General features: G+C 44.2%; 1 protein-coding gene across 1 annotated transcript in view; it reads right to left on the reverse strand.

Annotated features, from left to right (window-relative positions):
* Positions 1-998: 998 nt before the first annotated feature.
* The window catches only part of CHCT1 (CHD1 helical C-terminal domain containing 1), a 184,882-nt gene continuing 170,015 nt past the window's right edge, over positions 999-15,865 (reverse strand). Inside the window, exon 5 of the mRNA XM_069227258.1 lies at positions 999-1,260. Within this exon, the coding sequence (XP_069083359.1) occupies positions 1,096-1,260 (165 nt within the window). The 3' untranslated portion in view covers positions 999-1,095. The remainder of the gene's footprint in view (positions 1,261-15,865) is intronic.

A 15,865-nucleotide genomic window follows, 5' to 3' on the forward strand; every position in this document is an offset into this window, starting at 1 on the left:
TCATACGGAATTGAGTTGTTCCTCAATCTGTAGTGAGGAATAATGATTTCGGGATTTGTTATAGAGCGGTTCATGAAAAATCACATAGAAGGATTGCTCCACTAAGCCTGACAACCTGTACAATAATAATATTACAGAACAACCATACAACCATAGCGTCGGCACTGTGTAAAATGAGATAATGGTGTTGGGGTAAGTAAAAAAATAAAGAACTCTCATTTGCATGTTTAGAACTTTTAAATAGGAGCCGATATTATACATTTAGGGCCAGATGTATGAATATGGCCCATTGCGATTCGGTTATTAATTTTTTTAGAAATCGCAATTACCGACTCGCAAAGGGCCATGTATCACATTTGTGATTCGGTAATTGCGATTTCTTAAAAATCGCAAATGCAATTACTGAATCGCAAATTGCGATACTGGCCCCAATCGCAGCTATGGGCCTGTTGGCCTAAGGCCCCCTCTCCCGCACCCCAATTTTTTTTTTTTTTCCATGTAAAGTACACACATGCCAAAAGGGCATGTGTGCTTTACATATTAAATTTAAAAATGCAGTTTTACTGCATTTTTAAATTTTGCACCAGGTTACCACCTGGTTGCAGACAATGGTATTTTGCATGTGCAATTTGCGATTTTTTTGCATAATTGCCTTGCGACCTGGATTTTGCGAATAATCCAGGTCGCAACGCAGAAAATCGCAATTTTTGCGATTTTCATTTTGTGGTCTGCGAATGCCTTTGATGCATTGGAGACCACGATTTTGCACTCGCAAACGGCCGATTTCGCAGTTTGCGAGTGCAAAATCATTTGATACATCTGGCCCTTAGAAACCTAGATTTGCTCAGCAGTGACCCGACTTCGGCGTCTACAGTTGGGCAGAAGTTCATCTGGCGGAGGGATCGCATCATTTGATCACATTATCTGATGATAGTGATTCGAATATACAATACTGTGTTCCATAATAAATAAACCTTTATTTTTCAAAAATGGTAATTAAATTGAAAATATGAACGTCGCCTTTTAGAGAGCAGTTCCTGCTTTGAAAAATATAGTTGCTTGGACGCACAGATTCGGTCATTGGGAGATCCATAGTTAGGGCTGCAGTATGTTTGTCGGTTCAGCTCCCCCTTTTCTGCTCTTTCCTGTGTCCAAGGGTGAGATGCGCCTTTTACGTCCTACTCCAGGGTGTTTCTGACTAACTCTTCCTTTCTGTCCTCTGCCTTTTCGCTTTGGGCTTTTGAACCTCTTGTTTTTGACCTAAAGGATGATGACAAAAATACAAAGCAATTAAAAAAGACCAATTAGAGGGGAGCAAGTTGTGCAGTTCATATATGATATGGTCATCGTTTTAACGAAATGGCCGGGGTAGCACAGGTAACATCAGGAGACCACCGATGGGATCAGAGCGTTGACCCCCCATGTCCTACAGGTATGTCCTTACCAGTCTCCTGTCTACTGCCGAGACAGTGGCCTGGCAAAGGTGTCATGGGTCCTAATGCAACCCAGGAACAGGGGCCTCCTGACCACCTTTGACCCCTACTATACATGGAGGTATGGTGACCAGGCGTCCCGGATCAGCCGGGACAGTCCCGGTTTTCACCAGGGAAATTTAGCTCATGTCCCGGTTTTTAGAGAGGGTGGGCTGATCACGGTGGGCGGTGCCTTTTTTTTATTTTTGAGAGCAGGGTTAGATATCAGCTGTTATAAGAAAGCAACGTAATTACCAGGCATGATACTGGCTTTAAAATTGCATTTTATTTATTTTCTTAGTGCCTCTGGTGTAATTCTATGCTGATGAGCGCTGTCATTCTGCTCATTCGGTTGAAGTAAAATTGCAGTCCCTTTTCTATCTTTATGAACTATTCCAGTTTTTTACTTTAAAATTCTGGTCACTCTACATGGAGGGGTAGCAGATGCTACCCCTGTGACTACTACTCTTTGACGCCCATGAAGTAATGACTGGAGTAGGGCCAGCCCTCACACGTGAGCGTCTTGTGCCACGCTTTTCAAAGACCACAGTAAGCCATATGTTCTGCCACAAATTGGTAATCATGCAAATTCACAAATACAGAGTAATCTTACAAGAAATCACAAAGCTACACGTAGTTCGGAAACAATATCAAGACTATTAACAAGAAATACAGAGCCCAGTTCCAGTGGTGGCAGCTTGTCCGTCATAAAGTTGATGTGTGGATTACTCCAAGGAAGTCAACATCTAGTCAGCGTCCGGTCAAAACAGTATCAGTTTTTCATTTCTGAATAGGGCCTACTCGAAGCCCATGCGCATATATTGCATAAAACTCTGTCCTCTAAGCACCTCCATAAGCCATGAAATGGACAACCTATATTGATGGTCCCTGCTTCCAATAACAATTGACGTGCTCTATCTATCACGTATGGCTGAAAATAGTACAGTTTTACTATTTAATTTCTTCTAGAGAACGTGAACATTCAAATAAAGCACGAACCCGCTCTTGTACTATCATGTTGTGCTATGGACATGTCCTAATGAGACCTGGAGTAGAACCTACGCACCTGAAAATGCACAAATCGAGGTCAACGTTTATAAAGAAACTTCTCGTGCCTGATCATACAGTATGCTTACGTTTCATTACATGCAGACTGCCCACCACTGGCAATCTTGCCACCCTGGTATTTCCCGGTGGACTGACCATACTGAGGCACGAGGTCATAAGGTCATGGAGCTCTAAGGTCATAAAACATGGTCACGTCATAACCCTTCTCACAAATCACTTGGCCTGGTGCTCTTTCACATGAAAGAGGATATTTGTAAACACGAAGAATACACTTAGAATCTCCAGTGCAAAAATTAATACGGCAAATAAAAAGCTGGATATTTGTTACAAAAATATGTCGGAATCAGTATAGTACAAATCAGATTCTAAAAAAACGCTATAGCTCGGAATGCAAAGAATTCTGTATCTCTCTAAAGCGTGGAAAAAATAAACGTTGCCTTAAGCATTGCCTTTCAGCTTATCACTGTTAGTCTACAAAACAGAGCAGAAAAAAGAAAAGCCACATTTCGTTCCTTGTGACCTACCTTTTCCCTTGGCTGCTGGCATTGTTACCTCAGAACGTGCGCCCTTGTCATGCACTGCGAATTACCCTAAAATTACAGCACTCATGACACCTTTGATAACATCATTGATATATATAGAGAGAAATATAATGCTGGGGCAGCTGTTACAAGACATATATAAATATTATGCTGGGACAACTGTTACAAGGCTTTGGGACATGGACCACATTGAAATGTATTGAAGTATTGTAGTAGTGAATGGCAGGTTTTGAGGGTTATTAAAAGGGGAATGTATAAAGGGTGATAACAGATTTTAGTTACAATATAAACCATTTGTTGATGGTATTATAATTTTTTTAATTGCGGTGTGTTTTAAGGTGATTTTACCCTGTGAAAAAGGCTTCTGCTGGCATTTCATGAATCATGTTTGAGAGAAAACTGTTTTCTCTCATGATTTTCACATAGAGGTTATGGAAGGTGCTCCAGAAGCTAAAATGTAGGATATTTTCTGTAAACTCACACTATATTCTGCAGCCAAATGAGAATGGAGCAGACCTGCCAACTCACACAGTGCCACTGTGTGACACGCAACATTGGCTCCCCTCACACAGGCTCTCGGTAAGGATCCAATATCCCACGGTGGCAGGGAATACGAGCTGAAAACCATTTGTGGAGGCTTTTAACTGCTGGTGCCCATTAATGGGTGTGAAAACACCGCAGGACATCTGCAACAGCCTCAACAAGCTTGTTTTTAAAAAAAATTTTTTTAGGGGGTTTGGGGCCGGGTGAGGGCAAAAATGTCTCTTAGGTAGCTCTCGGCAAGAGGCCATGCCTCCTCCAAGCCCCCGCCATCTCCTCACACTTTGAGGTTTTTGGTGAAGTTGGCAGGTCTGATGAAGTCTAACATTCTCAGTAAAACGTACTTCCAACAGGAACAGCCTGTCAGTTGATTCCCTTTTGTTCTACTGCAGCCTCCCAGAGTGTTCTAAAGAGCAACTAGAGCGCTAATAGTCTTAAATATGACAAAAGTGTGGCACCCATGAAGCCATCGTGATTGAATCAAACTGATGATACTTAAAACATTTAATTTAAAAAGGAACAACATGAGGGGTTCATGTTGTCATAGAAGTTATGTTAAACGCTGTAGAAAGTAAAATTAGGACACGTTTGAAGTGAGTTCTCAAAGTGAGTTCTCAAATATCTTCCTATTCTATCTCATTAAAACATTCTGACATGGCAAACTGAAACATGCATTTTCAACATCAGCAGCAGGCTGCCAGTTAACTCCCTTGTGATCAGCAACTTTACTACAGTGTTCTAGTGAGCAACTACAATTTATGCCAGAAGTGTGGCACATTTAAATGCCATCTTGATTGAATCGAAGTGGAAAAGCTAAGAGCATTTTCTACAGAGGATACTGCAGTAAATGAAGAAATTAGAGTGCGTCATAACAAATAAGCCTCCCAGGATGGCCACAAGCGAAAAGAAGAGCCCGAATGTAGCACAAATATCACCCAAAATTGTAGCCCAACGACAGAAGAATGCAAAAGATGTAATTGTTTTTTTTGCAGTTTTATATAGTGAAGACTTGATCCGAAAGTATTAGAGTGCTTTAAATGAGCATCGGTTACATTACAGTATCGTGGGGAAAATGTGCCGGAATAATACGCGGTGGCGCGCGTATCATGAGTAGCACCTTTGACGTTCTGGTGCTGAAAAGGAAACGCCAAACTTGAGTGTGTGTTTATTCACCTTTTCGCCCCCGCTGGAACGTTGCAACAGTATCAGGCTGGAAGGTTGTGCATACGAGAGGAGCCGGGTCGCGAAGGGGTCGGAGGACGCCGGAGCTGAGGGGATCCTCGAGTAGGTAAGCAAACATAGCCAGTTATTTTATTTTGGGAACGCAGCGGAGTCAAACGTCGATCCGATATTGGTATTTTACATTTAATCCGTTTGACGCTCGAACACAGCAAGTATAATTTCACGTTTAGACTTTTAAAGGACTAACGCCTATTTAAACAAAATGGCTCATAAAACTCAAGACGCTTACGAGAATAGAAAAATGCGAGCAGAGCTTATATTTTCTAAATCTAACACAGGCAAAAGATCGCAATTAATTGGTGAAAAAACAAACGGGAAACCAGATATTTATGCAATTTTCAAAGAACTGGAAAGATTTAAAAAAGAGAGTTAAACAAATGGTGGGAGTGCGAATCACTAAATAGATATCTAGAAGCAGAGATAATTCCAAGGGGATTACGTATTTTTATTATGCCGACATATGATGACCCTCATCCTGACTTATTAAAAGAATGGACAGCGCATAATGCAGCAAGTTCAGCGGGCATGATGAAGATATTAATCAAATATACCCAACTTGAGAGAGACAAAGTAATTGAGACAATTGATGACCTAACAAAAACAATTGAAACATTCACTGACAAAAAGTTAGTTGAATCATTGAATTCCTCTATGGAAGAGAGATTGACCAAAATTGAGGAGGAAATAATACAGAAGAAGGCACGCAAATTCCATAGAGATACTATTGATTATGAAACCGGTCAGATATATACTTTTGCGAAAAAGTTTGATTATTGGAGGAGACAAAAAGGAGCAGAGAAAATGCCGACGGTGGTTGATGTTGAAAGTAGAAAATCTACAGATGTCAGTGAGAGTTCAGACACAGATTTTGAACACATAGCGAGAAGTAGAGCCCATACCTCATTACAGGATGAATTTGATTTTTTGAGGAAAGATCGAAGGACCAATCACAGACCTTGGTGGGGAACAGGCAGAACAACAGGAAAAGGCAGAGGCAGAAAAGACGAGGTGGGAAGAGAAACAAATATAGAAAAGGGCGAAAAACTGACACGCAGCAACAAACGATATTGATGGATAATAAGACAGTAATCAACTTATCGGAAGTAGTCTTAGAAAATGAGGACATCAAGAACTTATCTTTAGGCCTCTCTTTCTGCCAACCAGAAGGGTTCGATTATGAACAAAGTAGAATAGACCTTTTTTTCTTCATACGCAAATTAAAATTGTCAAAGATACATTCAATTAGCAAGAGAAAGGCAAACAAACCAAGTGAGGTATTGGGACAAGACATTGTAGAAGGTGTTATCAAAGCAAAGGACAATTTATTAATTGAAGACATGTATTTAATGAGGGAATTATGGGCATTAGAAGATGAGACATTGGAATTGTCGAATGAAGACCTATTAGTTGCAAGACTTGAAGCAGAAGGCATAAGGTTAGATGAAGAAGGAGCTTCAGGTCTTAAACAAAAATCTCGAACAGTCCCAGCTCCCAGTGGAGATTTGATTGATCAGTTCTCAGACATTATAATTAAAGAACTTAAAGCTTTGAGACATAAACTTACAAGTCAAATTTCCAAGAAGCGAAGTAGTTATTTTGAGACCTTAAAGAAATTATCAAACAATTCTCAAATAGTGATCAGAGGTTCTGATAAAGGAGGAAACATCGTAATATGGTCTATCAAGGACTATATGGAAGAAGCATACAATCAGTTGAATGACACATCTTGTTATAGGAGGATTGACCTGAAATATGTAGAGGGTATAAAGGTCAAATTTGATCAGAAACTTGAGCAATGGAAAGAGAGAGCATTAATTAATGAACATGAGTGCAGATTTCTAAGGTTTGACCATCCTAAACTTCCGGTATTTTACTTGATACCCAAGATCCACAAGGATGCCTTAAAGCCACCAGGCAGGCCTATAGTATCCATTAAAGGAAGTTTATTTGAGTTTGTATCCCAATATATTGATTCCTTCTTACAGCCTCTTGTAATGAATTTAACATCCTATTTAAAGGACAGTACTGATTTTCTGAGAAGGATTTTTGATGTCACATGGGAAAGTGAATATTTGTTGATAACCTTGGATGTCACGTCTTTGTATACGAGTATACCACACAAATTAGGAGTGAAGGCTGTAGAGCATTTTTTACGTGCTAGACCAATCAAGTTTTACCAACACAGTAAAATGTTAATTGAAATGATAGAATGGTGCCTAGAACATAATGGGGGTCATTCTGACCCCCGCCGGCGGCAGAAGCCGCCGGCCTGGCGGGAACCGCCAGAGGACCGTACCGCGGTCAAAAGACCGCGGCGGTCATTCTGACTTTCCCGCTGGGCTGGCGGGCGACCGCCAAAAGGCCGCCCGCCCGCCCGCCCAGCGGGAAAGCACCAGCAACAAGGAAGCTGGCTCCGAATGGAGCCGGCGGAGTTGCTGGTGTGCGACGGGTGCAGTTGCACCCGTCGCGATTTTCAGTGTCTGCCATGCAGACACTGAAAATCAATGTGGGGCCCTGTTAGGGGGCCCCTGCAGTGCCCATGCCAGTGGCATGGGCACAACAGGGGCCCCCAGGGGCCCCACGACACCCGTTCCCGCCAGCCAGGTTCTGGCGGTGAGAACCGCCAGAACCAGGCTGGCGGGAAGGGGGTCGGAATCCCCATGGCGGTGCTGCTTGCAGCGCCGCCGTGGAGGATTCCCTGGGGCAGCGGGAAGCCGGCGGGAAACCGCCGGCTTCCCTTTTCTGACCGCGGCTTTACCGCCGCGGTCAGAATGCCCCCGGAAGCACCGCCAGCCATGCAGACACTGAAAATCAATGTGGGGCCCTGTTAGGGGGCCCCTGCAGTGCCCATGCCAGTGGCATGGGCACAACAGGGGCCCCCAGGGGCCCCACGACACCCGTTCCCGCCAGCCAGGTTCTGGCGGTGAGAACCGCCAGAACCAGGCTGGCGGGAAGGGGGTCGGAATCCCCATGGCGGTGCTGCTTGCAGCGCCGCCGTGGAGGATTCCCTGGGGCAGCGGGAAGCCGGCGGGAAACCGCCGGCTTCCCTTTTCTGACCGCGGCTTTACCGCCGCGGTCAGAATGCCCCCGGAAGCACCGCCAGCCTGTTGGCGGTGCTTCTGCGGTCGTTGGCCCTGGCGGTCCATGACCGCCAGGGTCAGAATGACCCCCAATATGTTTTTTTTCAATCAGGAGATTTTTGAGCAGCAACGAGGCACAGCGATGGGAACTTGCTTTGCACCGAGTTACGCCAACTTGTATATGGGGTGGTGGGAAGAACTAATATTGAATAATCCCCTACTAGACAAATGGAATGACAACATAGTTATGTGGGTCAGATACATAGACGATATTTTCATAATTTGGAAGGGAAACTCAGCCATAGCTTTAAAGTTCATTGAAGAGATAAATATGAATGATTGTAATCTGAGATTCACAGGCAAGATTGATCGTCAAGATATTGAATTTTTAGATGTGAGAGTAATGATCAACAATGATAAAATAGAGACAACTGTATTCCGAAAACCAACGGCAGGTAACAGTATTTTGCATGCCACGAGTTATCATCCCCATCCATTGATCAATAATATTCCGTTTGGGGAGTTATTAAGAGCTAAAAGAATCTGCGGTACGGAAAAAAGTTTTAAGATTGTCCAGGAAGAAATGACAGATAGGTTGTATACCAGAGGATACTCTAAAGTTTTATTAGACAGAGCTACTAGCAAAGTGGAATCACGCACTAGAGATGCACTCCTATTTCCTAAACCAGGAAAAGATGTAAATAGGAACAAGGGAAAACCCACTAGAGTACAAGGTACAGTGAGGTTCATAACAACATATAATACTGCCCATTTTGATGTGAGAAAATTGTTAAAAAAACACTGGCATATACTAAAAAGCGATCCAGTAATAGGAGAACAAATACCTACTAAACCTTTAATCACATATAGGAAAGGAACCTCGATGAAGGAATATCCTGGTAAAAAGTCACGTGAGACAGGAAGTATTAAACAGGAACTGGATTCATACACAGGACGGATTTTATAGATGTTTTAAATGCAAAGCTTGTAGGAATGGTGAAAACATAAAATTTGTTGAAATGGATGGCAAAGTCGTCCATCGTATCAAAGGCAAATACAATTGCAAAAGTGATTTTGTAATTTATATTTTGAAGTGCAGTTGTCCCAAATTATATGTGGGCAGCTCGAAATTACAAGTACATAGAAGGATTTTGCAGCATTTGAGGGCAATTGCGAACAAAGATGATTCGTACCCAGTAGCCAGGCATATACATGAAGTACATGGAGGGAAAACAGAGGATATTATGTATAGTGTCATAGATGGAATTAAGAAAGACATACGAGGAGGAGATAGAGAAAAGATGTTCAGAAAATTGGAATCGAAATACATATTGTCATTTGATACCAAAGAACCTAAAGGGTTAAACAGTAGTGAAGAGATGTACATTCATCTATATTGATTGATTAAGGTACACTATTAAGAGAACGGTTAATATACCATATAACACACTGTTAAATTAATTTCAAGTTTGAGATAATGAATTGTTCAAACATAAAAATGCATAAAATGGTAATTAATCAAATTATGAAACGTAGTAATTGAATGTATAAATCAATGGTGAATTTTGATTTTTGTTATTTGATATCAGATAAGTCGTGTTACAATAGTGTGCGGTGAGAAATGTATCACAGTGTTTATTTATATTGTCGGACACAAGAGGTTAATAGTTAGAAGTTAAGAGTGTTCAAAATCTAAATTCCATGTATTACCTTAAGATAAGATTGGGTATTTAATGAATTAATCATTTTGGAGTATGTGAGTTATACATTATATAATGGTAGCAAACGTGGTTCTTTGAAAATGCATGTTGATTGGTTAGAGACGTTTCCATGAGAGTATTTAAATGGAGCCAATATGGGGGTCGACAGGTTGAAGAAGGCGGTAACGCCGAAACGCGTCCCTGTAAACGATTAAATTATCAACTTGCTGTGCTCGTGGAGTGCTGTCATTCTTCAGTATCGTGGGGAAAATGTGCTGATATATATATATATATATATTTATATATATATATATATATATATACATATTACCTAGTGGAGGTTGCCACTAGGTACTTATAATTAGGACCTAGTTTCTATAGAAAAAGCTGTTTTAACTTGCCTATATGTTTTGCGCCGCTTGATGAATCTTCACAAAAATTTCCTAAAAGATTTGACAGTCAGGTGAGCTGCTGTCTGGAAAGTTTCGGGTGATCCATTAAGCGGGGGCCAAGATAAAGGGGGTGAAACTTAGAGCGTTTCCAATGTCAATTCCCAGAGGAAAAATTGAACAGTGATAGCGCCAAAACTAGTGGACGGAATCACACCAAATTTGGCAGAAAGGTAGCTCTTGGGCCAGGAAGAGCCCTTTTTGTTATTTGGTGTAAATCTGTTCAGTAATTTTTGAGAAATTGAAGAAAATCCAAATTTATATATCTAGGAACGCAAAGAATTTGCAACCCCTCCCGAGCTCGTGCTGAGATCTGGTTGGCTGAAAACACTTCAACAAGAAAGTGTCGTCAACCATGTTGTGGCTTGTCTCCAAAGCAATTTACAAAAACGTTTTACCGTAATTTGCGGCAGATCCACACATCGGCAAACATTTAAAGAATAAAATGAAGCGCAGCCTTCTGAGCTTTATCTTTATCAAGCCCCTGGTTGGGCCAAGTCCCGGGGACAATGTTTATTTGTAATGGGGGGCTGCCTGCCCCCTCACACCCTGGGGAACACTACCTCCCCAGGGCTATATTTAAATTGTGTGGGGGAGGCCCGTTGGCCTCCTCCACAGCTCTGGGGACCACCATCTCCCCGGGGCTTTCAGCAATATTAATGTGGGCAGGCTGGTGCAGCCCCCCACAGCCCAGGGATTACCACCTCAATGGGGCTGTGGGGGCCACATGCCCCCTCCCACAGCCCCATGGACCACAGCCTCCCCGGGGCATTAATTAGATTCAGTGTTGGGGCCTCATGGCCCCCCTGCAGCCCCGGGGATTACCACCTCCCCAGGGCAAATAGTAAGCTATGTAATGGGGGTCCGTTTCAGACCCCCAAGCCCCGGGGACCACCACTTCCCCCGGAGCTATCATGTTGGAGGGGGCCGCGATGAGCGACTGATGGCCCTGGGGATCGCCACCCCCTGGGCCGACTCCTGCTATGTCCCAGGGTGCTGCAGTCAAGACAGAGCAAGCACTCTGCCTTTTGAAAGTGGGACCTGTCAAACAGTTCTTGCATTCAAAAAGCAGAGTTTTCATCTCTATTCCCTGCACGCAGAGATGAAAGCTTTGCTCCAGCAACCACAGAGCTGCTACTTAAAGCCTTGAGGCTCCCCCGCAGTCCCAGATAGCCCATAATGGGCAAAGAAAATAATCATTAAAAACAATCCAAACGCAGCCTAAGGGTGAAGGTAACAGACCTTCACACTGACACTTCAGAGTTCAACTTCAGGTGTATCCATAGTCATTTCCCTTCTTTAATTATTTTTCACATGCACATCTTTAAACCTCATACTGAAAGGTAATCTTATTATTTTGAAATGAGAAATACATTCTTCTCTCTCCCTCTCACTCTCACTCTCTTTGTCTCTCTTTCTTTCTCCCACTCACACACCCACTTAGACCCTTAAGCAGCTACTCACAGACTCACTCAGATGCTCACATGCCTACTTACAGACCCACTCAAACCCTCATGCCCCGCTCACAGCCCCACTCAGACCCTCACGCACCCACTCACAGACCCACTCAGACACTCACACACCCACTCACTTTATATATATATATATATTTAAAAAAAAAATATATATATATATAAATTCACTATGGACGTTATAGTTATGCTCACATGTTAAACGGACAAAACCATAGAAATTCACCTTTTATAGTTAGAGTTATCTCAAGTAACTATAACTTGTGCACTAAGGTAGCTTTAACTCGAGCCCCCATCATGCACAGTTTTTTTCAGCAAAATTGTTACTGCAAATATTGCAATGATATTATCAATGATGTTATCAAAGATGTCACGAGTGCCGTATTTTGTGGGGTAATTTGTCATCCATGTGAGCCTAACTGTCATGTCCCTGTAACCTTTAATTTTTCAGTGAATTTCTGTGTTTTTTTTAACATGTAGTAATTGTCAATACTTAGGGGGTCATTATGACCCCGCCAATGTCATAATATGGCGGTAGTACCGCCAACAGGCTGGCGGTACATACCGCCACATTATGACATTGAAGGGTTGGCTGCGGCCAACCCGCCAATTTACCATTCCTACTGCCATGGCGGTATCAGCCGCTGGGCCGGAGATAACAATCTCCAGCCTGGCGGCTGCTATTGTGCCGCCGCCGGCATTATGAGCCTGCCTACCAACCATGGTTTTTGTGGCATTGCGAACCATGGTGGTAGGCCCTACCAATGACAGGGAATTCTTTCCCTGTCACTGGCAGGAGGCTCACCCACCCCCCAAACACTCCCCAGATGCCCCCCACCCCCTCTACATCCACGCTCCCTCACTTCTTGTTCCCCACGCCCCCATTCATGCACACTCGCAGACACGCACCACACATACACACACTCACTCACACTGGCATACACGCATTCATTCACTCATGCATCCATTTATTCTCGCACACATCCGTACACGAATTCACACTGACACGGAGATACGCATTCACATTTCCATTTGCACACACATTCTCACACATGCATACACCCACGCAAACAACACTACACACAATCGCATTCACGCACACACACATTCATGCACACAACCCCACACACACAACACCCCCCTCCCCTGTCGGAAGCTCAACTTACCTGCATCCAGGGGTTCTTCCTGCAGGGAACGCAATGGGGCGCTGCTACCGCCAGCAGCACCCGCCAGCAGAACACCGCCAGGCTGTATCATGTGTCATGATATGGCTGGCGGTGTTCTACTGGTGTGGAGCTGCTGGTGGTAGCAGTGCCACCCTACCACCATACACCAGTATGGCCACAGCCGGATTTCCACCCTTTTTATGGTGGACGTCCGGTTGTGGTCATAATTTGATGGGCGGCATGATGGTCGCAGCGACGGTCTTTTGGCGGCCGTCGCCACGGCGGTAGGCGGTTTTTACCGCCATTGTCATAATTAGGGCCTATATGTTCATCCAACCACCGCTGCGCATGGCCGAAGTGCACAGCCTGAGGCGAGGCCCTGAGGCCAACCCCAATAAGCACCCAACCTTGCACCGTGCATGGCTTTCGCCCATGTGCAGCAGGGGTTGCCAGCAAGGCTTAGCCTGCAGTCAGTCCCAATCCCTACAGCCAATCCCCCCAACCACTAAACCCTACTCTGCACACAGCCCTTTAGCCGTGCATGGTGGGAGATGGCCACAGCCTACCTCTCTGGGTGTGAGAATAGGTGTAAGAGGGTGTATCCGAGGGTGAGAGTGGGTGTGAGGGTCTCTGTCTGGTTGTGAGAGTGCATGCATCAGTGTCTTAGTGGGTGTGTCAGTGTCCGTGCAAGTCTGTGAGTGGGTACATGAGGGTGTCAGTGGGTCTGTGAGTGAATGTGTGAGAATCTGAGTGGGTCTTCGAATGGGTGCGTGAGTGTCTGAGTGGCTCTGTGAGTGGGTGAGTGAGGGTCTGACTGAGGCAGTGAATGGGTGCACAAGGGTGTGAACAGGTGTGTGAGTGTCTGAGTGGGTGTGTGAGTGGGTGCGTAAGGGTCTGAGTGGGTGTGTAAGTGGGAGAAAGAAATTGAAAGAGAGGCAGAGAGAGAGAATGAGTGAGAGGGAGAGAGAGAGAGAGTTTTTTAGGCTTTGATGGATTATATGCTTAGAATTAGATATTTCTGCACAAATTGAAAGGGAAAATGTATTTGTCAATTAAAAAGAGTAAGATCACTTTTCAGAATGAGCCTTAAACATTTGCAGTTGAAAAGAAACTAAAGGAGGGAAATGGCTACGGACACACCTGGAGTCGAACCCTCAATTCTCATTGCAAACGTCTGTGACGTTCACCATTACTTTGTCTATTTTTTTCATTTCTTCATTTTAGGCGCTATTTACGGTCTAGCTGGGACCACTGGTGGAGCTTCAAGACCTCCTCCGTGGTCCTGCCCGATTGTTTTTAAAATATATATTTTGCCTTTTACGGGCTGTCTGGGATCGGGGGGGAGCCTCAAGGCCTCCCCCATGGTCCCAACTGGCTCCCACCTTCTGCATGAGCCTGCGTTACTCCAGCAAGCAAGGAGCTGCTTTTAATAGCAGCTCCCAGCTTGCTGAAGTAATGTTTTTATCTGTCTTCCTTGCCCTGTCCCAAGGAAGACAGACGAAAACTCAGCTTTCTGGCAACGGGACCGATCCGCTGTCAGAAAGAAGAGTTAGGTTTGCATTTGCTTGGCTGTCTTAATTTCAGGGAGCTCGCTATCTCGTCCTAGCTCTTCTATGTATTCTCTGGTGAGGTCTGGGTTGGACAGACTCAAGAAAGGACCACAAATCGGCTTCAGTGTTCTGTGTGACGCTGGTATAAAGGGTGGCATAGTAATCATAGAAATGCTGGTTGATTGCCTCTTGGCGATATATATCTGCGGCCTGGTGCTAGTTTCTGTCTCTGTTATTGGAGTGCCTCTCTTGGCTGGATTTGCCAACAATGCCAAGAGAGTCCCAGATTTAGGTTTGATTTGGTTTACTGAATGCTCTATACTTAGTTGTTGGTAGTTTTGTTCTTTATGGAGGGTTTCTATGAATTTGTAGAGTTTCGGTTAGTTCGTCCTACTGTAGCTTGTAAGGCATTGTGCCATCCTTCCACTGAATTGTTGATTTTCACTTGTTGATCCATAGCACTCTCCTAGATATTACACCGTGGTATTTTGGAATTTGGGTTGACATATGTGTTTAGCACAGTGCAGTCAGCCAACCCAAGTGTATTCAAAGTAGTCCATCCTTGGACTTAATTTTTGTTCATTTATTTGGAAAAATGGGAATTCGATTAACGTATTGCAGTGGTTAGCTACATCTGTTACAGATATATCTGCCAGTGCTATTGGAGATATCTCCAAATGCTTTGGTTGAAGTGGTAATAGCAGCCTTGTTTGTCTGAGTGTAGGTATAGTTCAAAGTCTGTTATAATTGTGAGTGGGCAGCAGTTGTTGGTTTTTACTTGGATGTAGTTTAAATAGTAAGTTGCACTTTGTTAGGCAGCATTGCATAAGTAAGGGGTATGTTAGTATTATGATATTCCCTGTGTATGATGTGTATGCTGCAGTGCACATTTTGAAGTTCTGTCCATCATCCACGTTTCACATTGGCTTAGTTTTAAGAGGTTATTTCCAGTTGCAAATCTGATTATTCTACTGTTGGTATTGTGGTTGACAGCTGACCTGCAATATGCTCATGCACTTTAGGTAGTATGGCCCTCATTACGACCCTGGCGGTCGGTGGTAAAGCGGCGGTAAGACCGCAAACAGGCCGGCGGATAAAAAAAAATGGAATTATGACTGCGGCGGTCATCTGACACTTCACCATTTCGACCGCCATGGCGGTGATGACCGCTGGGCTGGAGATTTCGGTCTCCAGCCCGGCGTCTGTCACTAGACCGTCAACGGTATCAGGACCCTGCATACCGCCATGGATTTCGGGTGATTGGGAACCGCCATGAGATCCATGGCGGTAGGCACTATCAGTGCCAGGGAACTCCTTCCCTGGCACTGATAAGGGTCTCCCCACCCCCGCTGCCCCCCACGAGTCCTCACCCCACACCCCCAGCCCTCTGCCACCCCCCCAAAGGTGGCACAACCCCCCTCCCCATCCTCACCCCAACATGCACATATACACATATACACACCCCTACACGCACATATCCCCAACATGCACATACATGCACCCCTACACGCACACATACATCACGACAACACATACCCACACACATACAGACATGCACACCGACCGACCCGCACACATTTCCCA

Source organism: Pleurodeles waltl, chromosome 3_2 (assembly GCF_031143425.1).
Source record: "Pleurodeles waltl isolate 20211129_DDA chromosome 3_2, aPleWal1.hap1.20221129, whole genome shotgun sequence".
Lineage (NCBI taxonomy): Eukaryota > Metazoa > Chordata > Amphibia > Caudata > Salamandridae > Pleurodeles > Pleurodeles waltl.